Consider the following 26,494-nt stretch of genomic DNA (forward strand, 5'->3'; position numbering starts at 1 on the left):
AGGGTGGTAAAACAACCCAGTTGCAGAGCATCAATCAATTAAGTTTTCAGATATTTCAATTAAATATTGTCATTTTTGGAAAACCATTTATAAACAGTGTCATAATAAAGAGCCAGTGATCCATTACTATTTTTACTCATATTTCCTACATTCACGGTTTCAAAATAAAAAAGGTGTTTTTCTTTGTAACTATTTGTCCCGATGTTCGATTCCCAGTCAGAACAATTCAAATTACCAGTAAAAGAACCATGGAGCATCTTGTAATTTGTGCGTTGTAGTGATGTTTAGTACATATTCAATGCAGGGCGTCAGCTGCTTTATTTCTTAGAGCGCCTTCACATTAGGTCGCATGTTGTGCGGCAACAGCGCCTTCCAAAATTCCGCTGCCGCGCTGTCATATAGTTTGAAATTACGGGTCACGCGACAGTCGCGCTGCTGAAGTCGCCTTTTGAAGGCGCACTTAGTGACACGTTACTTGTATTAAAGGCCGGTAGATCTATTCTCATAAATAAAACACTGGATACTCGACTTTCACATTATATTGCCTTATTAAAATTCAATTCATCACTTCGCACAAAAGCGCGCGGAGTCGTCTCCGCGCGTCCCTCTATTCTGACGTTTGATCCTAGTGTGACATTGACGTATTGTCAATGTCACACTATGACAACAGCTCATTGGCCACAACGATACCGTTATTTAACGTTTTAGATTTTTCGCAATTAACACTTGTCAATCTCTACCCTCAGTATTTAAAGTAGAATTGATGATACACTAACGGTTTACGGCACTGGTACACATATCAAACAACACTGGTATTTTACATCGTTCCAATAAGCTGCGTACTACAACGGTAGTATTTGGTTTCAGATCGAAAACGAGGGTCTCGCCAACGTGAACGTGCAGCAGATCCTTCTGGAGATGCGCAAGGACCGCATGGGGCTCATCCAGACGCCCGACCAGCTGCGCTTCTCCTACCAGGCCATCATCGAAGGCACCAAGCGAATGGACCCCAACTGGGTTCGTACTTGTGCACCTAAAGTGAAACGTGTAAAGGCCTATTCAAACCTGAGCGATAGTCGCTGCCGCTGTGGGTAGAGGTACATACCGCGCGGGTTTCGCTCAGGTATTTAGTATCAAGTATCGCAGCTAGAGCGACCTGAGCGATATTCGCTGCCGCTGTGGGTAGAGGTACATACCACGCGGGTTTCGCTCAGGTATTTAGTATCAAGTATCGCAGCTAGAGCGACCTGAGCGATATTCGCTGCCGCTGTGGGTAGAGGTACATACCACGCGGGTTTCGCTCAGGTATTTAGTATCAAGTATCGCAGCTAGAGCGACCTGAGCGATATTCGCTGCCGCTGTGGGTAGAGGTACATACCACGCGGGTTTCGCTCAGGTATTTAGTATCAAGTACCGCGGCTAGAGCTTACTAGAATACCGCTTAGCTCTGAACAGTATTATTACCGCATACCCACTGGGTTTTCTCTGCCGCAGACGGTAGCAAATACCGCTTAGGTCTGAATAGGCCTTTAGGTTGGCATTAACAGCCAAATCTGTTTACTGACACCGACTCTCAATATTATACTAGGGATCCTTTTTTATTGCAAAGTTAGATTTATTTCACTATTGAATATTCCTCCCATGTTTGAAGCTCGGCATATAAGCAACAACATCAACTGTTTTCCGAGAAATCTAGTACATAATTGAACGTTATCTTTCGTTTGCAAATGCAGCCCTTACGGCGGGCCTACAGTTTGTATCTGAATGCAGAATAATTCCACGGTTCCCTGAGAAATTGCCTTTGGCCTCGACTAGGGTTTCTGCTCGAGCTTTCTCGAACTCGAGAAAACTCGAGAAATTTGGCTTCATTCGAGACGAGAAAAAAAATACCGGAGCTCGAGAATTCTCGAGTTTCGAATTTGAAGCTTTAATATTCTTGAAAGCCTATTTTCTGAGACAAAAGTAAGTTTTTAATTATTTAATAGGTTAACGTTGCTTTTAGACTGGTCTAGTCTTTCCTTTTTTACCCGACTGCGTGACGCAAAGGAGTGATAATGTGTTTAACAACCTATGTATGTATGTTTTTTAAAGCACTATAGAGACCAAACTCCTGAGTCGATTTTTGTTTCGCACGTCAACCGATTCCTCTTAGTCCGGCGAGTGACACTAAAGACATGACGTTAGTAAAATTCAATATGGCTACTACTGGACGCCATATTGTGAAACTCAACAAACTATGGCATGTGGGGTATCGTTAGATTTGTTTTAACTATGAGAGTGACACTAGGTAAGTATATCAAAATTGGGAAATATTAAAATGGACGATTTTTGGCGCCATAATATGTATTAAAAAAAATATCTTCAAAATAATTGGTTTTTTTAAATAGCTTGCAAAATGTATTATATTCTTAACTAAAAGATTAAAATAAAAATATAATTGAAAAAAATAAATAAAAACAAAAAACCCAACTGAGTAAAAATGAACTGAAATGATAGAAACAAGACAAAGTGTTCACAAATGCAGTCGGGGAGCATCAAACACTTATCATCATCATCATCAACAGCCCTTTACAGTCCACTGCTGGACTACGCGCCTCCTCCGCGGGAAGAGTAGGGGTTGGTGACAAATGTATTATATTCTGCCTAACTACTTATCACCAACAAAAAAAAAGTAATTGATGCTTCCGACTGCATTTGTGAACACTTTGTCTTGTTTCTATCCTTTCAGTTCATTTTTACGTAGTTGGGTTTTTGTTTTTTTTTGTATATTCGATTTAAAAAAACCTGTTTTTATCAAATTTCAACCGATTTCAACAATTTTAATTAAGAGCGTTTACGTCTAGCGTGGCATGTCAAGTTTAGGTAATTTCGATGCTAGTTTTATTCACACTAAAATAATTATGACTGTGTGCGTGTTCTCACGCTCTATAGTCAAACCAAAATACTTTGATCCACCATCGTAAAAGTGTGCCAGGCTGTCAAGTGACAGCTCAAGGAAACTATAAAATCTTCAAATCTTCCAACACCGACTCCATAATTATAAATAATGGTATACATTAGTCCTAATCAATAATAAATACGTAAATTCTTTATCAAATAGTAAATTATCAAAGGTTTTTTACTATTTTGAGAATATATAATACAGCCTATGTTCAGCAGATTTTTTTTAAATTTTAATGGTGAGAGATTTTTTCAAATCGGTTCTATTCAAAACAAACTTTTCCTGTTTACTATTCTTTTTTTATCCGGAAAATGCATAACATTTCATACCCACCAGCTGCGGGGGCAGCTAGTGGGTTATGTGGGATTCTTCCTACCAGAAGGTGGGTAGCCCCTACACCCACTAAAAACCTGACTGTTTCTGCCATGATCCATATGAGTAATATGAGGGAACGCGGGACATCGCCATTGGCTGTTGCCTGTAGCATTCGTCCTTAGCCGCCACCAGACACCTCCATGTCTAGCGACCGAGGCCTGTTAGGAAGGGACAGTTGGAGACCATAAGCTGTCCTCTTGCGCCCAGGGTGTCGGCGGCGGATAACCGGAGTGTCGGCTGAGGCCTCTCGCTCCCCCTTTCCACTGCTTCTTTCTGTGAAAGAACACTTTCACAGAAAGTAAGCACACTATACCATAAGATTATTTGTCTCATCATATATTTTATACTAACGTAGATATTGTTTCCGAAAGCGAGCGGGTTCATTCCGTACCTGTACGCTTCATGCGTTCTCTAGCAAAAGCTGAAAATCAGTCTTCTGCCCTTTTGAGGGTAGTGTTTATACTGAGCTCTTTGCTTTTTGCATCGCTGCGGCACACATCACTCTGACGCAGGGAACTATTTGAAACGCTAGTCATCTTTATCTTATGTTGTTTTGTCACTTTTATTATGTTGCAACTGTTGAAATTATTACTAACCTGTGTAACAAAATACCAGTGGTGTCACCTAGTGTGTTTCTTGACTAACTAACTTTATTTCGATATTGAATTGAATTTCAATAGCAACTATACATAATGTGTGTGTTAAAAGCATTAAAAAAAGTGTGTTACAACAAATAAACAATTTATCTATCTATCTCACGCCTCTTCCCGATTGGTAGGGAGAGGTCATTTCCAACCGCCGCTCGTTCGCTTAGGCTGGGCACTGTTGGAGCGTGTCAGTCTGCTGCGGTGACTCACGTGCCAAGACTGCAGTGTTAACTGACAACCATCTACAGGCTCTCGGCCTATACGGTGGAGGAATGGCCCGAAGCACCCATGGCCCGGTAGAACCTGGGTCGCCCTTTGTGTGAGGCGATCATGAAGTCGCACCCACTCCTCTAATACAGGCAGAACTGCCTCTATGGTGCGACGTAAAATTTGGCTGACGGCCAGGTGTACCCTTCAGCACTCTAGGGCCTAGATCCTCAAGCCTCTACCTTTTGGTTTCCACCTCTCGTGGTGCACGTACACGTACATTTCCCCTTGGGACCTATGGTCACCTCGCAACTGGCGTCTATTCTCGGTTGTCGACACTAGCTTTGTCGCCACTGAGGATAAATGGCATAAATAATATCGATTGTCACCAGTGGTGACACATACTTTCCCAGTTGTAGCTACAGGCTTTCTCACAACTTATGACAAATTAGAAAAATACATCCCAATTATGCCTAGTGGGGACGCACGTACACAAATACTGACACAAATGTCATCGTGCATGACATACGTAAAGTAAAAGTCAAGTAAGACCAGATGACTACAAATATTATTAATTTTATTAATAATTCGTACGCGTGGTGGACCTCGTTTTACTCCTTAGTTCGTAAAATCTGTTGTTTGATATCATGTTGATAGATGGCGTTTCACGGCTTCCCCCGCATGAATATTTACGAACGTCAAAAACAGTAGTTTGTCCAGCGCTGTACATTTTAACCAATGACGATAGATTGCGCTTTTTAGACACGTCTTATTTATTTATTGAAATTTATTTGTCACATATCGTCATAAATTATAGCCTATAATTATGTTAATCTGGTTTATAAACAATAACACTGTAAAGTTTTAACAAAATCCGTTCAGTAGTTTTTGACTGAAAGAGTAACAAACATCCAGACATCCAAACTTTCGCATTTATAATATTAGTAGGATTGTTATACGTCGCCACTAATGACAATATTTTTTTCCCATTTATCCTCAGTAGGGACATAGTCAGTGTCCACAACCGAGAATAGACGGACTGCGGATACTATGCGGTATCCACGAATTACCTCAGCCTGTGCCTCAGTGATATCATGCGCATAGGACGATATAACGCGTGACGCAAAAGTATAGTCAGCGACTCAGTGCAGCTGGGCCTCCGAGATTAGGCATCAACCGGCTTAGTGCGCCGGCGGTAGCCAAAAGCTTAGGGGTGAGACGATTCAAGTGGCCGTCAAATGACCACTGTCCAACTAACTACAATCCGAGGTACCTACCGCAAAGATTTTCCGACTGTAATATGTTGTGTATGTTCCCCCTACAACTAGGTGGGACCCTGCTGGCAGAGCATTCCTATTAACTATTCTGTAACCACCTATTTATGGCAAATAAATTATTAGTATTATTCCTCTTTATAATATTAGTAGGTATACATACATAACTTGCTGTTCCAAATTTTCGTCATTCGTTTTCGTTTCATCGCTAAAAATAACTTAATTTTATTTTTCATTACGTCTGAAATAGAATTTGTAGTAAAAATGGACTGTAATGAAAAATAACAATAAAATATTTTAATTACCACGTGATCGCAAAATCTACCACCAAGATTTTGCGGATACACTATAAAAGTCCAGCTACCTGTCAAAGATCAACGTACGCGTGACACATGTCAGCAGAGCACCGAGCGACGTGACCTCACTCTGGAACGCCTCGAGGCGGACTGAATTTGAACGATTCGTGCGCGGCGTTTTATAGTACTTTTCAAATACTCATAGAAAAAAAAATACAATGAATTATTTAAAATTTCAAAGTAAATATTTTAGATAAGATATTCTTCTATTATATTAAGCTATTTTTGTGTTGAATAAAGGAAGAATATTGGTGAAAAAATCACTTTGATTTTTGGGTATTTCACGTTCTTTTAATTTGTGATTTCTTATTGTAAAATGCTTAAATCTAAAAATTTTCTCAGATAACTATTTGCCCAAGGATCTATGCTATAGGATATAAATGTTTGTTAAATCGTTTTCACAGTATTTTTATAAAAATTTCAGCTTGTAAACTGACTCTAAAGTGGAAATTTACAAAACCTGTGTGGACATATCTTGATAGAATTCTTAAGGCGATTAGAGTCCTCAATGACCTTGGGCGTTTGACCTTCACGCCGCGAGCAACACCCGCGTACCCCGCACCAAAAACTCCGATTTGACACCGATCAAAAATACACGGGCATAGGTAGATACAGAATAGAAGCTCTTTCTTCATACATTACTGCCTATTATTTTAAACTTAAATTGATGAACCTTGATGTCGGTGTCATTTAACTCAGGCGTAAAGGTATTTAATAAAAATAACAAAATCCATGAACATTCTGTACGGGATAAAATTTTATTTTATTTTTCGTAACTTTTCTAATGCTTTTGTCGGTTCAGTCGTTCTCGAAATTTGAACAAACCCGACTTTATTACAAGCTTTTATTTAGCTTGCAATTTATGATGTATGTATACATGTAGGTAATGAAGAATGTTCACTCATTTTGTTTTTTAGCTTTCTGTATTCTCTGTTAAAAATAAAAAATACACGTGAAAGAATTATTTCGATACGTCAATAAATTAGTTTCCAAGATATTGAATTTTAAAGGTGCGGGCGGCGGCCGGCCCGCCATTTTATGCGCGTGACTTCATATTACAGTGACTGGCTCAAATTTGTATGGGTGGAATCTTGTAAGCTGAATTTTGGTTTCATGACATGCTCTTAAAATTCATCACCTTAGAAGAGGATTTCAGTTATTATCTGCGAAACTGTTTTAATAATATAGGTACGTTTCATGGTTTGGTAATTTAGGGAAGTTTATTTGCACTTAACATGAAAAATATGGTATCAATGTACTGTGTACCTATGCACCTTCAGTGGCAACAACAAGGTCTACTGAGTACCTATAGTCTACTAAAGGCATGAAATAGATTAATTTCACTAAAAATTAAAACCAACTCCAAAACGACTCACCAAAAGGTAGGCTGCCACCGACTCCGAAAATGGCTAATTTTGTAATCAGTATCCAAATTTTTTAATAAGCTCTATAGAACAATTCAATACCACTTTACCTTATTTTTTTTTAATGTGACAGGAGGCAAACGAACAAACGGATCACCTGTTGGTAAATGATTACCGTCGCCCATAGACACCCGCAGACCCAGGGGCATTACAGGTGTTATTTTTAATTGTGGTATTTTCGCGAAGAAACATATTGAAAATATAAATTGTTTTCTTCACGTAAATCGATTAAGTTACAGATTCTGACTAGCTCCTAATTTGGATACTGATTGCAAAGGCCTAGTAAATAAATAACGTAATAATTTTTCTACTTGTATTTATCTAGTGCAGTTGTTTTGGAGTCAATTATAGTTTTTTTACACTAATAGATTCTATTCAGGTAGAAAATAGCGTCTGAGCGCGTCATAATTCAATTGTATCATCTGACTGCACGTACTCTATGAACAATTCTGACATAAAATCTATTGTCGAACAAAAGCTGGGTTGCACCATCTTACTTCAACTTTGGCAAGTGTCAAAAGTCTGTCTAACTCCATACAAAAAACACCGGTTATCGCCAAAGCTACGGTCAAAGTTAGGTCACGTCAGGTGGTGCAACTCAGCCAAAGAAAAAATTCATTTTGATCGCTAATGTCAGTTTGTAGCGAGTGACACAACCTCCCCGTCTGAAGGCCAGCGGCCGACTGCCGCCCGCACCCCGCGAAGGCCCCCTCAACAGCAAAACGTTCGGAATTTATCAAAAGTAAAATTTATGAATGAAAGTAATGTTCGATTGAAAAACGCAACGTGTCATTTAAAGATTAAAGAATTCCTAATCTATTCGTGCAAAAATCTTTTAAATTAACATAGCCGTTTTGGAGGAGTAGGGAATTTAAGTAAAAAATCGATGTCCCGTATTTATTTTTTTAATCCAAAACAAAGAGACGTAGCGAAAATTCAAACGTCACAAATGTAGTCCTGGAACTGTTGTATAACATATATTTTTTTCAACTATTTCTATCCAGCAGTAAAAGAGGAGTAGGCTTTACAAAATGCCCATTTGGCGCGGATTGAGGACTCTAATCGCCTTAAATGCTAAACTAATCGCAATATTTTCTCAATTAACTATTTAGACGACGAAATTGCCCAACTATTTATGCCTATAACATATTTGTAGTATTACTGGTTAATGATTGTAACGAGATGAAAAAGTACTGTTTTTGCGCCAAACGGCGTAAACGCTCTTAAAAGACTCGAGACCCGAGAAAACTCGAGACTTTGGCCTCGAGAATTCCCGAAACTCGAGAAAAAAAATAGATCGAGAAATCAGAAACCCTAGCCTCGACTCTACGTAGGCGTATTAAACGGTTACCTTCTCCGAATTATCTATACTAATATTATAAAGCTGAAGAGTTTGTTTGTTTGTAAACTTGAACGCGCTAATCTCCGGAACTCCTGGTCCGATTTGAAAAATTATTTCAGTGTTAGATAGCCCATATATCGAGGAAGGCTATAGGTTAAACAACATCACGCTACGATCAATAGGAGCAGAGCAATAATGAAAAATGTTGCGAAAACGGGTTTTCACGCGTACGAAGTCGCGGGCACAGCTAGTATTTTAATAATTCTCAATACTGCACTGGAATTCTTAAATATTTTAGCTTGGCTTTTAGCTGTATACGTCATGATTTTTTAATACATCTTTATTTAAAACTTGTCTGCGTTAAATGTATTATAACTCGTTTTATCTTCGCTCCATGCATAAAACGAGCCATTCTCAATGCTATTCGAAACTAGGCCTAAGAAAACATCCTTGACCGTGGTGTAATCCACAGCAGGACGACAAGGAGAGCTTGTACTCGTCGGTGCAAGAGGAGACCGAGGCCGACGAGGAGGCGCCGCCGCCGCCGCCGCCGCGCGCCGAAAGCCTGACGCGAGCGCCGGCGCGCCCTCTGCCGGCCATTCCCACCAGCACCTCCTTGGGTAAATTCTTCAACCTATTCAAATGCCACCGCTAAGCGCACGGCGCTTCCCACCTTCCCACCTCCAGGGAAGCAACCACCAGTGTCAAGAACCGACCATCGCTACCGACACTGTTCTTTCGAAATTTTAAATTTTATCCATTCTGCTACAGTTCGAGCGTCACGCCACTAGCTGACCATCGGGCAATATAACCTCAATGCTTACTAACACTTGCGTATTATCACTAGTTTAATATTACATGCATATCGGTTATTGTCATGGCTTTGTAAAGAGTAAAGACATCATCAGGAGACCAACTACCGTGAACGACATTTTGATGTTTAAGAGAAATAGCATATCAATAGAGTTCGCGTCGTTCATACAGGCAATGACAATAAGCTATTACTTAGATCTACTACATAATAATACTGTAGATTAGAGTTATCTGATAGATATATTTATAGCTTATATTTACTATAGTTTTGACTACAAAAGATTCAAGCGGCCAAAGTTAGAATACGTTAGCTATTTAATTCGAAAATTATAGGTTTTTTGGATTATACTAAATTGCCTTAAGAAACCATTGAGTTATATTCTACAATTGTTATTTATAGTTGCATTGTAAAAACAATTATGTTATTGCATTTTTTTCAAAATATTCCATCTTAATTTGTATTTTCTTAATAATGTAGGTTACAATATTTAATAGGTTAATGAACCCAAAAAAAATACAAAACAGAGAAAAATACAAAAATATGTTCAAGTAGAGTAGAAGTAGGAGTTGCTTAAGTAGACTGTAGAGTAGGTGATTAGCGACTTTCCAGTCATTCCTATGTTAATCCTTTTGGGGACTTGTCAAAATTATCGTGATTATGAAGAATGTTGGTGCAAAAGCGACCAAGGTGATATAGCGACAAGATATTTTTGGAAATTATTGGAATATTGGATAGGTGTGGATATTTAACGGGATGCCTGATATTAAAATTATTTTTCTGTTGTTCTAAGCTTTGTTATGATCGTATTTCGGTGCTCGTATTAAACAGTGTTCGATTCGCGTATGTTAACTCTCTAAATTGTCTAAAGAAAAATAATTTTAATTGGTTTAAAATCTTATTTTAAGTTAAAGATATTATGGTGGTATCAATAGAAGCCAGCATCAACTAAAATGTTAAGCTATCGTGACTAAAACTTGACAATTGTCTGTGATTTCTTGATGCCATATTAGTTCATTTATTATGATTATTAACAATTTTGTGATAATTTATAAACTTGGGCATTTCGATACGTATCCGTTGTGACTACGTCACAGGAGTTGGACCAAAATTATGCGAAAATGTGGCCTCTTGGCATGTAATGTTATTTAAAAAAGGTATTGTAGGGAACGGGGAAGGGTGTAGTGTTATATAAAAGAAAGCAGGGATTTTAAATTAGTTCAAAATCACATGATCGTGTTCTTTAGGCTAGTCTAGTCTAGTTTTTCCTCCCTCGGTTCATTGTAAATCTATCTCTACCACTGGTATTCAAATATACTATCTATATTAAAGTTTATTGTGTGTTGTAAGAGTGAATTTTGGCAATAAATCACTCCGTGTAATAAAAATTCGTCTACCTTCATTGTTATGTTTGGTCGATTATTTTTATTTTATTCTGGAATCAAATAAATTGTAAATTCAATTATTATTATTTTCACCATTAAGTTCGATTATAATTAAAGTTTCAAGTTTTAAGACAGATTGCGAATAGTGTATATTTTCTCGTTGTAAATATTGCTGTAAAGGAACTGTATATTACGGAGAGTTTTAATTTATTTATTATTTCTGTTAGAGCATCCCGTTTGGAGAGGAATTAAGGATTACATTCGTTTCACCGTACATTTATATCAACCGTCGTCATTTCACGCACACAAATCATTCGGTCACATGCTTTGTCACATTATTTTGCAATACATACCCTAGTATTAAGGATGGTGTGAATGGTATATAGGTACCTAAAGTTTTTATTAGTTGTCTCGGTTGTGTTGCCTTTGCGAGTGTGAGTCTTGAAGACGTGTGCGTTGACTCGATCGCCGCTCAGTGTCCCCTCACTAAGCGGCGGTGCTGTCCCGCAGTCTAAGAGAAGGCGCACACCGTTGATTTTTCGTCGGCCGATAGTTTAGTCGGGCAGTTGATCATGTATGGGAGTGCGCACACTACGCCGATTCGATTTGGCCGATTCTTCATACAAATTAAAATCGGGCACAACTATCGGCCAACTAAAAATCAACGGTGTGCGCATACTCTAAGGTAATCAAATGTTCGTACTCAACCCGAAAGTCCCAGCTCGCTTTTTGCTCAGCAAAAGCGAGCTAGGGGGGGACTCGAGTGGTTTGAACGAAAAGCAATGGCAATGGACAACCGAATTGTGTGTTAACTGTCAGTAATTTTATATCCTTTAGATGACTTGTGTCAATGTGTAGCGTCTATAAGGCCTCAGCCTCGAACTTAGCGGGCAGCGGGGCGGGAGCGGCGGCGGCGCTGGAGCGGGGCGGGCAACGCAGACCCGTTCTCGAAACAAGCGGGCAGCTCGCGCGGCGCTTTAGCGGCGAAGTGTTGTGTTCGGGGTTGTGTTGTCGAGATATTTGTTTTTATTCGCAAACGAAATGTCTGAACAACGGCGACAATTTTATTTCGATTCAAATTTATTCCTAACGCTCGATTTATTGTGGGCAAAAGAAGGAGTGCGCTGCCCGCTCGTTGCCCGCTCCCTCGCCGCTGCCCGCTCGTTGCCCGCTGCCGCCCCGCTGCCGCGCCGCTGTTTTCGAGAACCGGTCTATTTGATTTTACGCATAAGATCCTGCCGCTCCCGCGCCGCCGCCGCCGCCGCCCCGCTGCCCGCTAAGTTCGAGGCTGAGGCCTAACCCGTTCGCGACGTAAATCGGTGTTTTGTGTAAACATGCGATTCCTGGAATGAAATTTCGGCTTGAGAACGCTTTACGTATCCGATAGGCTGATGACTTTTCTTTCTTGATGTGTGCTTTGTGTCAAGCAGCCACGTTGCGTATACGCGAGTCGCAGTTTATTATGCATTGATAAGTTGATCTTATTGTGAGTTGCGCTCGTTTGTACAACGCGGCTGCGATGTGTGTCGACTCCTCTCTGTCGTCCTCTGTCACGTCGCGAAGGGGTTTGATTCCCGTAAATTTGAACATCGACCTTAGAAAAAAGAAAAAAAAGTCTTTAATCCTTTGTTTTAATAAGTTGCCAAAGTCGATGTTATTTCTTGACGGGGATTATAGTTTCAAACAAACTGGCGTGTGTGGAACGAAAAAAGTAGATGTGAGACCTCGTCTTTATGTTGTCACTTCTTTAACAAACATTATGCGGGTGCCATAATTTCTTCTGTACTCTGTGACCTCTGCCATAAGCGCCTGGCTCGCCAAATCCAACCAAATTAAATTCCACGTTTCTATTGGGTACGCTTCAAATCTGGACTGCGACGAAACGTCATTAACGCGCGCTGAGCGTTTCGCCGTTTCCGATTTGTCGCATACTGAAAATACTAAACAACACGTGTAGAGTCTCCAACCACAATGTTTGGTGAGCCAGCTGCTCTGCAAAACTGAGTATAGAGAGAATGAACTGTTTCAGTTTAATTTCGTTCCATTCGTGCCGGTGGTGGTAAAGTATTTGCGTTGGTCTGACCGTGTTGTGCGTCGGCAGGCAACTTGGCCTTCCCCGCGGGCCAGGAGTCGTCGGACGAGGGCCCGCCCACGCCCCCCGCGCGCGGCTCCTCCCCCTCGGCGCCCGCGTCGTCGGCCGACGACGAGGACGACGAGCCTGTATCCGCGCCGACTGAAAGGTAAAGAGTTTTGGTTTTTGGAGTTTTAACTAATTGATCTTTTGATTTATAGGTATTCGACAACAGGTTTGTGGGTTTTAAATGTTTTTTCAATCTTAGGCGGTTATCACACTGCGCCGCTCTCCGCCGCGGAGCGCGTGATTTTCATATAAAAAATCACGCGCGCGGACGCGTTGTCAGTGTGAAGTGCCTCGCGTGTTTTCTGTACAAACTGAGGTACTTGCATACAATGATTAAATCTGTCGCCCCTGTCGCGCAGTGTGATAACCGCCTTATATCTTTGAAATATCTTTTGTTTGCCGGCCCGCCGTATGGTATCCTCTCACTAAAGATCATAAGGAAGCTCAAAGTTGCACAGTGTGTTATGAAAGCGGCTATGCTCGGTGTTTCCTTACGAGATCGAATCAGAAATGAGGAGATCCGTAAGGAAAGTACTTCTGACACAGCCCGACGGATTAGCATGCTAAAGTGGCAATGGGCAGGGCAAATAGCATGCAAAACTGACAGCTGATAGAGTAGCAAAGTTCGAGAATAAAGGCCACGTACTAGTAAAAGCACTCAGAAAGTGGACACTTTCAACAGATTAATCTGGAAAACATTCGGGATGGTCTATGTCCAATATTGAACGTGCTGTTGTTGAAATGATAATAATGATGATGCTAAGACCACAGACTACAGAATTTTCGTCGGCCGGGCTGTCAATCAGTATGAACATGTCTACCGATTTGGTATCGGCCGATTCCTCATTCAAATTAGAAGGCAACTAAACTATCGGCTGATAAAAAGATTGTAGTCTGGGGGGCTCTAAGGCAGGGTACTCACCTGCCATGTAGCACGTAACGTAGCATGTAACATAAACAACCTTCAAGTGAGTACGGCTCGTGCACGGTCATCGCGTATCTGGCTGCGAGCTCCTGAATCCTACTGTGAGCCGCCTTTGTGCTCGCAGTGATACCGCCACTCGGCGGGTCGCTGCGATCTCCCTGCGAACCACGCGCGAGCAGCTCGCAGCGGGCTCGTGCCTATGTACTCACTTGATACAGTATCTGATACATTAAATGCTACACGGCTAGATGAGTACCCTGCGTAGCGTCTTTCCGTTCTATACATGGCCAGAACGCACCCATAGGAAACTGCTCGTGTATATTTTGTAGTGCCCGTTTGTAAATCTGTGACTCCAAACTATACACGAATTTTGCGTACTGATCGTGTATAGTTTGGAAGAGCTTACTAAAAAAAGTCATATCCAAACTATACTCGATTAGTTTCTACTACACCACTTACACTTGACTAGAGTGTGTTTAGTTGATATTGATTTAGTAAAATATGGAATTATATTTAAAATTGCATTTATTCGATATTATTACATAAAATATTATTATTTTACTGAATCTATAAAATAAATCTAGATTTTTAACACTATTGTAAGTGGTTTTTGAAATTAAATTGATTAGGTAGATTTCAAATTAAATAACAATTATTAGTGTAATCATAAATTCATTTAAAATGAGAGAGAGTGAGAGAAGAAAGTTCAACGTGCATTATTAATACATTATGCGAGACTTTAAATGCTAGGTTTGTATTATCGGCCGTTTGGTGTAGTGGTTCGAAACGGACTACTATTCCGGAGGTAGCGGGTTCGATTCCCGCACAGTACAAACATTTGTGTGCATGAACATATTTGTTTGTATTGGACTGGGTGTTTTCTATGTATAGTATGTATTTACAAAAAAAAAGTATTTAAGTATGTATGTTTAATACTTAGTATTATGTACAAGCTTTGCTTAGTTTGGGACTAGAAGCGCAGTGTAAAATGTCTAAGGATATTTATTTATTATTTATTTTATTTATTAACTTTTATCTCAAGAACAAAATCATTTTGACATATTTCCATACCTACATAATTCTTAATTTCAGAGTTATTCGAGAATTGGTGAAAATTAAATATCAGCCCCAAAACAAATATCTTTTCTATGGCAGAATACGTGTCGAAAGATGATTCAATGTTTAAAGTAGACACGCAGATAAGACAAAATGACTAGCATGCAACTACTCGCGTATAAATTGTAATCACGCACTTATTACAATACATACGTGATTAGTCCGTATGCGTACTGGCGATGTATATTTTGGAGTAAGATATTTGCCCTAAGTCACTACAAAGTATACGCGATCAGTACGCAGCATATGCGTACTGGTCGTGTATAGTTTGGAGGAGCTTAGTAAAAAAAGTCATCTCCAAACTATACTCGATTAGTTTCACACCCTTGCGTTCTGGCTATGTATAGAACGGAAAGACGCCCCTGCGTAATATGAACCAAACATTACAAGTTTAATATTTAAAACTATTATGTTGCATTTTTACTATAAAATTATCACTTCACGGGATTTATTGCAACAATATCTTTTTTAACGGTAAATATAAGATTTACCCTCCCGACGTTTCGGCTCGGTTGCACGAGTCATGGTCGCGGGCAGACTGAAGAGCTGACTCGTGCAACCGAACCGAAAAGTCGGGAGGGTAAATATCTTATTTACCGTTAAAAAAGATATTGTTACAATAAAATTTTGTGATCACCGTCCATAACGCCCCCTGTTGCGCGCCTTCTTGACTGGTAGCCTCAATATAGTCCCGGTCAAGAGGGCGCGCAATCCGCAATCTTCATCGTGTTGGTTCCCGCTGAAAACCAGCTTCTCGACATGGCGCTTGTTATGTCGCGAATATAGCTGAGCGGACGCCTCTTCAGCATAGCTTGTAGTTTAATGTTTAATGTTATATGTACTGTATTTTTATTTTATTTTTCTATGCTGAATAAAGTATTCTTATTCTTAAATCCCGTGAAGTCATAATCATTACAAGTTTGTCGTTTCTAACGTGCACGTTCACCAATTCCAGCACCGACCGCAACGAGCTTCGCCGCCGTCACACGCGCGAGTTAGCGGACCGCGTGTCGGCGATGAAGCGGCGCGCGCGTGAAGCGGACAAGTGGCACGCGCTCAAGAGGTCGCTTCTCGCGCCGTTGGCCGTCACCGTCGGCGTCCTCGTCGCCGGCATCGTCGTCTACGCGTGCGTCAAGCACTAGCTGCGTTCCGACTTGAGACATGTGGACTGAAAGCATAATGGAACACCGCCTTTACACTTGTATAGCCCGGTCTGCGAGCACGTAGAATAGGGATGTTTCCTGGGTCAAAAAGCAAGAGTTTTAATTAGTCCGTCAGTTAACTTTTCAAAAAATACTCTACACGTATTTTTCACTTTTTCAAACTAATGAAAATTTAAAGAGATAAAGCTCGCCAAAGTTCATAAGAAGAGGCCCGTGACGTCAATGAGTGCATAAAAAGCCGCACTTTGAGACGTCGCGCGGAACTTCAACGCACCATAACAATGTAATTATTTGTTAGATTGACAAATAAAAATATATGTGTCCAATATTTTTTGATATCAAACATGACGGACTAAAAAAAATTTTGTAGAAAACTAGCCTATTCTGTCCAATGACCCCAAGCTACCCATCCTAATCGCACGCGCGTAATGAGCGCTATCGTTTTTATACTTAACAGTTGGCACCCCTGGCGATTGACAGGACCTTACTCTACAGTGGCGCCATCTTGATGAGTGCAAATGCGATAGTCCTCCTACCATTTTAGCGCTCACAAGTTGGTGCCACTGTCTTCGCTACTAGCAAGTGACAGGACCTTACTCTACAGTGGCGCTAACTGGTGAGCGCTAAAACGATAGCCCTCATTATGTTGCTGTCGCGCTCGCACACTCACTGCGGGCGCCCGTCGCACAGTCGCGACAGCAATATAATATAATTACGCGAGCGATAGTGATGGGTAGCTTGGGGCCATTGGACGAAATTCTACGTGCTCACAGACCGGGCTTTAGTTACAAGTTGCTACGTAAAGCTTCAACCACAACAACGTGTGCAGATCGCGCCGGCGATTTGCACGCATCGGTGTGGTTGAAGCTTAACGCCGTAAAATTTACATAAGTAACTTACGGAGTACAATAAAATTTACGATGGTCCGTTGTTAATTTTACGCGAGTAACTTACAAATGTACGTCAATAACTTTACGGGTAGCTGTAAGTTACTTACGTAAATTATAGCCGTAACTTACTTGCGTAAACAGATTATCGTAAGTTACTTACGTGAGTAAAACTTATAAGTGTAAAAGCGGTCAATGTATAGGGTCCGGTAAAAAACTAAACTAAACATAGGTTTTCGATTTTGCAAATGAATTCGATTTTGAGAATTTTTGATAAATGTAAACGAATTGAAACGGTAATTTGGACGCATTATCGAATTACGTGCGTTCACAAAAATGAAATTAATGAAAAAAAAAACGGTTAACCCCCGTTTTTTAATACACGCGTTGTAGATTTTCGCGCGTTCTTAATAAAAACAATTTTTGGCATGATTTAAGTATAAAATGCGTTGCAAAAATGAAATAGGTACGGATAATAAATAAATGTTTTTCAATGGCCAGTAGGGATTAAGATAGTTTCATTGTTTAATGAAATGATTTAGTTGGTGAATAAAGCTCGGATATCTGGAGAAATAAAAATAAAACAATGTAAATTGCAATGAAATGTACAGTAAATGGTTAACTTGATTGAAATTCAAACTTAAAGGTTAATTTCAATTGAATTTAAACAATTATAAACAAACAAATATAATTAAATGACTGAAAATAATGATGATAATTTGAAGTGATGAACCAAATTCATTGGCAAAATATTAAACTAATGTAATAATGTATTGTAGTTTTGTAGAAAAACTATTTACATAGATTTTGATAACGTTCTTTGAATAAGTATATGAGATAGTTAATGTCGATTGGAAATTGATGAAAATCATTGGGTTGTTAACAGGGTTCGAGGATATACAGGGTGGAAACGATAAGTGATCTCATTCGATTATTTCTAAACTATACAAGATATTGAAAAACTGGTTTTTGATCCTGAAAGTGCTTCACGAGCTCTTTCAAACAGTATCAGTGATAGGTTACAGAATTAACTGGATCTATCCGAAAATTCAATGTTTTCAGGCTCCATACTAAATGTATGCCAGCCACACAATATTGGAAGTGTAAATTTTTTTATTCAATAATAAACACTTAAATTGAACTCCAAATTGCATTCTTATTTAAAATTATTCATGAAAAACATTAGTTTTAGGTTTTACTTCCTATAATATTATCAAGACATGAGTGCCATAACTGTGGCAGTACTAAATGTATGGAAGCTGGAAACATTGAATTTTCGGATAGATCCAGTTTATTCTGTAACCTATTATTGGTACCGCTGGATAGAGCTCGTGAAGCACTTTCAGGATCAGTAACCAGTTTTTGGATATCTTGTATAGTTTAGAAATAATCGAGTGAGATCACTTAACGTTTCCAGCCTGTATACTATAGATAGATTAACTGTGCGTCAAGAAAGCACAAGAGCCTGACAAACCAGGACGTGTTTATGCGCGTGCGTAGTTGCGGGGGTGCGGGGGAGGGAGGGAGGGGGGGGGGACGCGAGAGGGGGCGGGGCGAAGCCCGGAGCGGCCAGCATCGCAGATCTAGCTTTTGTAGCCCGCGTAGCGCCGACCAACTGTGCCACACGTGGACGATGCACATCTTCTATAATATAAAAATGAATCGCAAAATGTGTTGGTAAGCGCATAACTCAACAACGCCTGGACCAATTTTACCAATTCTTTTTTTTAAATGTTTGTTGAAGTCCAAGGACGGTTTTTACAGCGAGAAAAGTTTGAATAATTTCCGGGTAAACCCTGAAAAACTCGAAACTTCATCCCTAAGGGTAAAACGAGGTCCACGCGTACGAAGTCGCGGGCGGCCGCTAGTAATATTATAATATTATGTTGCCCGAGTAAAATACAGTGTGAGTCACAATAAAGTGTACATTTATGAAAATTGGTGAAACTAAACCTATTTTTATCGACAAAAAAGAGGTCAATTTTTTTTTAATTTTTTATAAATATTTTTTTCTTCCGATTACTTATTGTAAAGAAAACGTAATAACTTCTAAACTAAAAGATATATCCTGATAAAATAAAAACAGTAATAATTCTAAATAACAGGCGATACTAAAAAATACATTAAATACTCAAAAAATGACAACAAATAATAAAAAAATGTACATTTTAATTCGTGTTTTTTTGGTTATTTAATATTTTTTTCCAAATAATACCCCCATAACATTAAGAGCTTAGTGACAAACGAGGATCGTTGCGCGGGCGCAGTTGCGGGGGGTGCGGGGGGAAGGAGGGGGGGGCGGGGAAGGCAGAGGGGGCAGAACGGCCAGCATCGCAGATCTAGCTTTTGTAGCCCGCGTAGCGCCCACCAAAGTAACTATTAATACATAAATTAATGCCCGTTTTCACCATCAATCCCTAATTTTTAAGTGAACCCTATGGTAACAATTAACAGGAATTTTGTTTACATAGGGGTCACTTAAAAATTAGGGATTGATAGTGTAAACGGGCATAAGCCATTTAAATCAAACATTTAAATGGCTAAAATTATACAAGGTGTTTCTTGTAAGGTGTCAAGCCGAAGGCAGGTGATAGGTGAGGACTAGACCTATCGATTTCACCCCCATGTATGTTCTACGATTTTTCGTAGTTTAAAAGTTATCGTTAATTTTGTGATTTTTTCAAATTTTATGACCTACTAGACTTTAAAAAAATATCTTTTTTTTTGGGTCGACTTTTCTCCGATTTCTTTTTTCCAACTAATTTCCTATTAATTACAGATGTTTGAAGAAAATAATCACCTTCCTATCTTTGATGCAAGATATAAAATTTTTGCTAGAAACATAAAAAATATGCTTTTAGCAGAACATTCTAAAATCTTCAACTTAAAAGTTTGAAAAAGAAAAGAACTTCCATGGATCCAAAAAACTACACAGTTTTCTGAACTTTCATAATAACACAAAAAACATGTACTTAATAGACCACTATTTTCTGAAGTAATAAGTCGAAGATTCAGATACATATTTTTGACTTTCTTAGAACTAACTAATATTTACAATCCCCTAAGTTTACGTTATGTAGAACACATTTAAAGACAATAACTGAAAAGAACATTTTTTATCTACAACGAAAAAACTATTGCCCTCGATCTGGTATACAACAGGAAATATAGGTCTAGTTTCATCTATTTTCATATGTGCACTTTATCAAGACTCAGACTGTATATCTAACCCCTATTCTTTCCAATAACATATCACATGTAGTAATTAAATATTGAAATTCGTCAAAAATTCAAAATTTAGGGAAAAAATAAAATAATAATACAAAAGTTATGTCTACACGCGCACAACGAACGGTTATCGTTAATCACAAGGCTCTTGTACTTTCTTGATACTTCAAAAATTGTCTGTTATCTCTAAACTATAATACTTTATCATAATTACTTAAATTTTTATAAAAAAATATCTCTATTTATAAACTAAATACATTTTTAATGCATTGACAATATAATCAACATTAGATTTATTCATAAAAAAATGTAATTTATCACTAAACTCCATTTGATAAATTAAAAAAATAAGTTACAATAAATATCACTTAAATAATACTTTTGATATATTAAATTAACATTTACATTACAACTCTCATTTAAGATCAAACTTTATTAAAAAATAATTCAAATCAAAACAATTATCTTCTGTCACTAACCTCCAATACTATTAGCACATTATAATTTGCAGTCATCAATATTCATTCAAATAATAAACTATGAACCAACATCAAATAAACAAAACATATCGAACAATTACAAAATATTAATAAAAAATTCCAAAATTCAACACTATTAACTATCTCATATACAAGTAAAACAACGATCTAAACAAAAATTTGCTACTTTTTCACGTTAGCCTAAGGTTTTTCTATAAAAATATAACGTAAAACCTAAAAACTTCATCTAAACAGTTTAAATAAAACAAACTTTCATGCCAAAGGGGAATGAAACTTCGTAAACAAAATCACGTGTATTTGCAATACACAAATACAGTACTACTAACGCCATCTAGTACATACTATGTGCAGTTTCCTTTTATGAATGGAGATGATTTGTATAAACTTGGCCACTTGTAAAGTATAATATTAAACTTTATTACATTGCAATAGAATCGAATGCATACTTACGCGTAGTAAAATGTAATCGTAACTTCGGATAAATATTGCACAGCTGTTAAAACACATTAAATAAATAAGATAAAAAATATTATAAAACGCCAAAAAAGTTAATAGTTGTCTTCGCAATGACCTAATTATTATAATGATTTTCTTATTTTTCAAAATCAAAGTCCATGTGTCTTAAATTATGCGTTTTCGGTAATAACACCAATTTTTAAAGGATCCATTCTTTATAAATCATTTTTTTAGTAATTCTAAATTTTCGTAGAGTATTAGATTATTGGATTAAATGTTAATTAATGAGATTAGTATAATTTTTGATGGTTTTACACGTTGAATGTTAGTGAACGCAGCGGTGCTCGGCCCACGGTAGGCTGGGTCGGCGTCGATGGCTCGAGTGAACGAAAGTTCACTGGTGTCAATCATCATGCACACGTTGATATATTTTAATTGAGTGATTTTGGGGATTGATGTATATTTTAAATACGCCTCTAGGTATTGATGGGTAGCCAAACAGCTTACCACTTATGGCTAATCGTGGCAATGACAATAATATAATTAAAACGCTCCTGCCACGATATTAAGAACGATGTGTTTTTGGGAACTGACATTAATGCCAACATAAAACGTTTACTGTTTCTATAGGTTCTCAAAAATACGCTACCATAAATTCTTGGTCGAAAAAATTAAAAACATCAATAAATGCCACAGTTGAAACCTTACAGGCGTAATTGTAATAAACATCAACTGGTCATACTAACCACACACTTGGTTCATAAGTTAGAGACCGATGCTGTTAACATTGCCTCTCAAGCTACAAACGTATCAGTAAGCGGCGATCATACGCAGATTACGGAGTATTTCTCAACAAATTCAAAACCGTACCCCACCTACGTTCGGCTTTAAACACGCACTTACCCTCGGTATCTGGGCTGGTACAGTCAGCGTCGAATAGTTCGTGGCACCCAAAGTAGTCAATAAGTTCGCAACATTTTTCTTTGTTATAATTAAGTTGTATCATCAACTTATTGACCTACTAAGCGTTTCGATGACTTTTATAATGCGAACACAGCTAGGGATTGGAATTTGCTGCCTGCTGCTGTCTTTCCCAAAGATTCTATAATCCGGGCCTTTTCAAGGCGAGAGTGAATAGGCACTTACAGGGCAGATATGTACCATCCTAGACTGCATCCCACTTAACATCAGGTGCGATTGTGGTCAAATACCTGCCTTGTTATGCTTAAAAAAAACTTTGGGTGTCTGGTACTATTTTACGCTGACTGTACAAAATTTAGTGACTGATACGATTCAAATGGTTCACAATCAACAATATTTAACTTTTCGTTATCTCGCCAAGCTCAATATCTGTGAAGACTATGGGTAACCCTGTTGCATAAAAAAATTTGCACTACAGTATCGTTTGCTTCTAAAGTGACATTAAGAGTAGGCGCACACCGTTGATTTTTCGTCGGCCGATAGTTTAGTCGGGCAGTTGATCAGTATGGGCAATGGGCATGTATGGGAGTGCGCACACTACGCCGATTCGATTTGGCCGATTCTTCATACAAATTAAAATCGGGCACAACTATCGGCCAACTAAAAATCAACGGTGTGCTCGCCTACTTAAAGAATGAAGGTACATTCCTACATGGCATCAATGGTTTGTCTAACTTTTGTATGCTACTGTGGGTAGGCCACGTTTCATAAAGATGTCCCACTTACATCTTTACGCTTTAAAATAATTATTGTCACTTACTTATTATGCATCAGGGTCTCAGAGTTGCATTCTTAAGTTCCGTTTTTGAGTTGGTAATTTGGTGTTGGATGTGCACAGGTTATACACGTCTAATGACTGGAATTTAAAATCTGGGCTGAACACTGAACATCCGTATTATGGAATAGCACTTGAAACATTCCACACTATGATTGGTTGCATTGGAATTTTAAGACCTTTCTTTCTGAGGCTTGAATCTATTCTTAATTCACAGTTAAGTGTTATTTCATCATACGAACCTTAGTGTCATTTTCTCGTTTTATGTAGTTTTCTAATGAATTAGATTGTGGTTTCGATCATTTGAACTGTGGCCATTGTGCAAGGCTGGTCCAAGTCAAATTACTGATTAATTTTTCAAAATCCTTTACTTTTTCACACAATCACACATATTCGTATACCAACATTAATAGATGTTTGCGTCTGTCTGTCCCTCTCTGTTTAAGCTGGCTAGAGAGGGATGTATGTATCAATGAGTGAGAACTTGACAGACAAACAAGCAAAAAATAGTACGAATTATTATGAAAGTAGAATAATAAAATAAAGCTGGATTACTTCTTGGCGTCGATTGACGCGCAAAGATTACATTCAAGCTGAAATACAGTATTGTTGAATTCATATAATAGCTGTTGTAGCACTCACCATCGAATATTTATCGACAGAAATAAGTTCACTATTTTATTATTTTAATCGCAAAATTTTACGAATGCATTTTATTTAATAAATATCAACAATTCATTTTTAATTTTTAATAAATAAAAAACTGTTATTGGTCGCGGTTTTGAAAGAATAAGAATCTTGAAGGACACTAGTCTAATATTTTGTACAAGCTTAGCGAAATATTCACAAGCATAGCGTTGTATACAGGGTGCTGTTTTAATGTGTGCCGTAAGTTACGTAGATGTGTATAAATCAAACTACTTTTACATAAAGGTTTTTTAAATTATACTAGCACAATGCAATTTAACTGCTGCTGCCATAAGCGCGTATTTTATATGGCACATATTAAATAACACCCTGTACTTCCCGTCTGGACTCTGGAGCGGTTTAATAGTCTACATTCGATCCCATGGTCCCATCTTTATATGTAATAAAAATTCCATGTGAAAGATTTAATCCCATTTCATGACGACCACCAAAAGTTGAACACATTCAAAAGACAACTCGCCGCGGAAATCTTCTGCTGGCGTCTAAATATTTATCTATCATTAATTTATTTTAATTAAGTATCATGATATCGTGTATTGTAGTTATTATTTACTCTTCATCGATTAACCAATAATACATTTATTCCATTTTTATAATCAATTTATATACTACTTCATATTATTTTAACGTTCAATAAAGTATGAGCTTACTCTCATTTTAGATAAATTTTTGACGTGTAAATCGTAGGTGATTATGATAAAATTTTGCATAGAGCTTCAATCGCCCTTTTTATTGAAATGGAAACATCGATTTGTGAATGTTTTAAAATTAAATTAGAATTATGAATTTTTGATACGTTTTGCTGTCATGGTCGATGGGTTTTCGGATAGGAGTTGCGAGCGTGAGGTTTAGGGGCAGGGCGCGGGGTCGCGGGCCGCGCCGGCGGTGCTAGGGCTGCCCGCGCGTACTTAGTGTAGTGAGACACGGGGAGCCGAAAACTGAACACCGGTTTATTATTTCAGGTTTAAATCAGTCGAAACACCTCAGAGTGAACACCGCGAGGGGACAGGCGCATAGTAAATTTGAACGGTACTAACGGTAATGTCACAGTTGTCAATGCATCCAGTGAGCTAACGCCATTTGTGTTCGTGGGACAAGTGTCATCTGTGTAATGTTATATAATAAATCATTAAGGGTTGTCGCTTTGTCTAATGCATTAAAGTACAAATATTTTTTTTATATTATTTAAGAATTATTGTAACTCAAATCAATTCTATTTATTATTATACTTACCTACTTATTTTTACTTAAAATTACACGATTGACACAATTAAATATTTATGAAAATGCTTAAATAAAGCTCGTTTTTATACAACTACTCTACAAGAATAACATATTAATTTTAATTATTTTGTAAAAAGACGTGCTAAATCATACTTAGGAATCATATTTTACACATCTGTCACTAACAAGTTGCCTTTTTGCTTTTCATGATTTGCATGTTTCATTAAATTGTGTAAAAATTATCATTGTAATACCTATAAAATCTATTTTCATTCCAAAATATTTACTCACTGTAGTTAGTGTTCCTTCTCATGTTGTTAAATTCGATTTATTTACAAAAGAAACTTTGAAAGCTAAAATTACTAACTTTTAAACACTGTCAACGCCTTGTAAATAATTCTATAATTATTGAGTTGAGTAAGAATCTATGAATCTCATACATAAGTATTTAAACAATATGCAGTCAATGAAGCAATAGTTTGTTCAGCAGCGCACGCAGAGACAGCCCTTAATGCCCCTCACCCCACCCCTCGCCCCTGTCGTTCGCGTCCGTTAGCTAACTGCGTAGGCATGAGACTGTGGTGATGTTATGTCAATAATTAGAACATATCTTCGGCAGAGGTCAGCTTTCTGGTTCTCTGAGTTTACCATAAGTAGGTTTTATTCGACTGTATCGTAGCGGTGTAGCCCGATTATTTGGTATTTTACCTGGGAAGTTTCGCGAAAGTTTTGAAAACATTTTTTCATGTGCTTCATAAGACTCTTCGCCACACTTTGGTCATAAGACAAACTTAATAGGCCAGTAGAATTAAACACAAAAATTGATTAAATCGGAAATAATTCCTACAAAAGATTTTTTTGCTTTAATGGCTTCATTGGTTGCCCATTAAGACTCTCCTAAGTTTTCGACTTCGACGGAGTTGTGCTTAAGTGGTGGGGGCCCCCGAAAGGGGCGTTTTTTCGGTTTTCCGGTTATACCGCGTAAAGGACCCTATCGAAAAGTGGTCTTCATGACGGTTAAAGGGCACTTAATCCTGCATTGAATAAGACCAAATTCATATGTTTTGGACAAACCGTTCTCGCGCTAAAGTTCGGCAAAGTAGAAAATATACGTATAATTAATGACCCTCTCCACGTCCAATGGCTTGTTACCCACATGCTTCCAAGTCTTGAAAAGGGCCACCTCAACCAGTGTAACCCTATCAAGGCTTACGAGCTTGATGCGCCTATCCTTGTGCGTCCCAGCCGTTCCTTAACTGCGGTTGGTGCACCTCTTCCCTGCACTCTCCTGAACGACCCTGTGTTACCTACTGTGGCTGTCCCTCTTCTTTGCAGCCTCCTGCACGACTACGTTGCCTAGCCGTATGCCTGGTCCAAGGTTCGACGCCACAAAATTAACTTCGCACGCGTGAAAATAGTTTCAATACTATTTTCCGTGCTTGCAACATTTTTCTTTACTGCTTCGGCTCTATTAGTTGTAGAGTGATTGTATATATCCTATAGCCTTCCTCAATTTATGAGCTATTCAACACAAAAAATATTATTTCAATCAAACTAGTAATTCTTGAGATTAGCGCGTTCAAACAAACAATCAAAAAACTCTTCAGCGTTTTAATATGAACTTGTTGT

The 26,494-nt window shown here is 38.3% G+C and overlaps 1 protein-coding gene across 3 annotated transcripts in view; it reads left to right on the forward strand.

The window, feature by feature from the left end:
* The window catches only part of LOC135086960 (tyrosine-protein phosphatase non-receptor type 61F-like), a 111,858-nt gene extending 86,007 nt beyond the window's left edge, over positions 1 to 25,851 (forward strand). The window contains exons 5-9 of one of the 3 annotated variants that reach the window (XM_063981799.1): positions 868 to 1,017; positions 9,039 to 9,186; positions 12,864 to 13,002; positions 15,899 to 16,006; positions 24,604 to 25,851. In XM_063981799.1, coding sequence (XP_063837869.1) covers positions 868 to 1,017; positions 9,039 to 9,186; positions 12,864 to 13,002; positions 15,899 to 16,006; positions 24,604 to 24,658 — 600 coding nt within the window. In that variant the 3' untranslated portion in view covers positions 24,659 to 25,851. Of the gene's footprint in view, positions 1 to 867; positions 1,018 to 9,038; positions 9,187 to 12,863; positions 13,003 to 15,898; positions 16,330 to 24,603 lie in introns of those variants that run through there. The other 2 variants (XM_063981797.1, XM_063981798.1) reach the window with 2 other exon arrangements.
* Positions 25,852 to 26,494: the final 643 nt, after the last annotated feature.

This window comes from Ostrinia nubilalis, chromosome Z (assembly GCF_963855985.1).
Source record: "Ostrinia nubilalis chromosome Z, ilOstNubi1.1, whole genome shotgun sequence".
NCBI classification, from domain to species: Eukaryota; Metazoa; Arthropoda; class Insecta; order Lepidoptera; family Crambidae; genus Ostrinia; species Ostrinia nubilalis.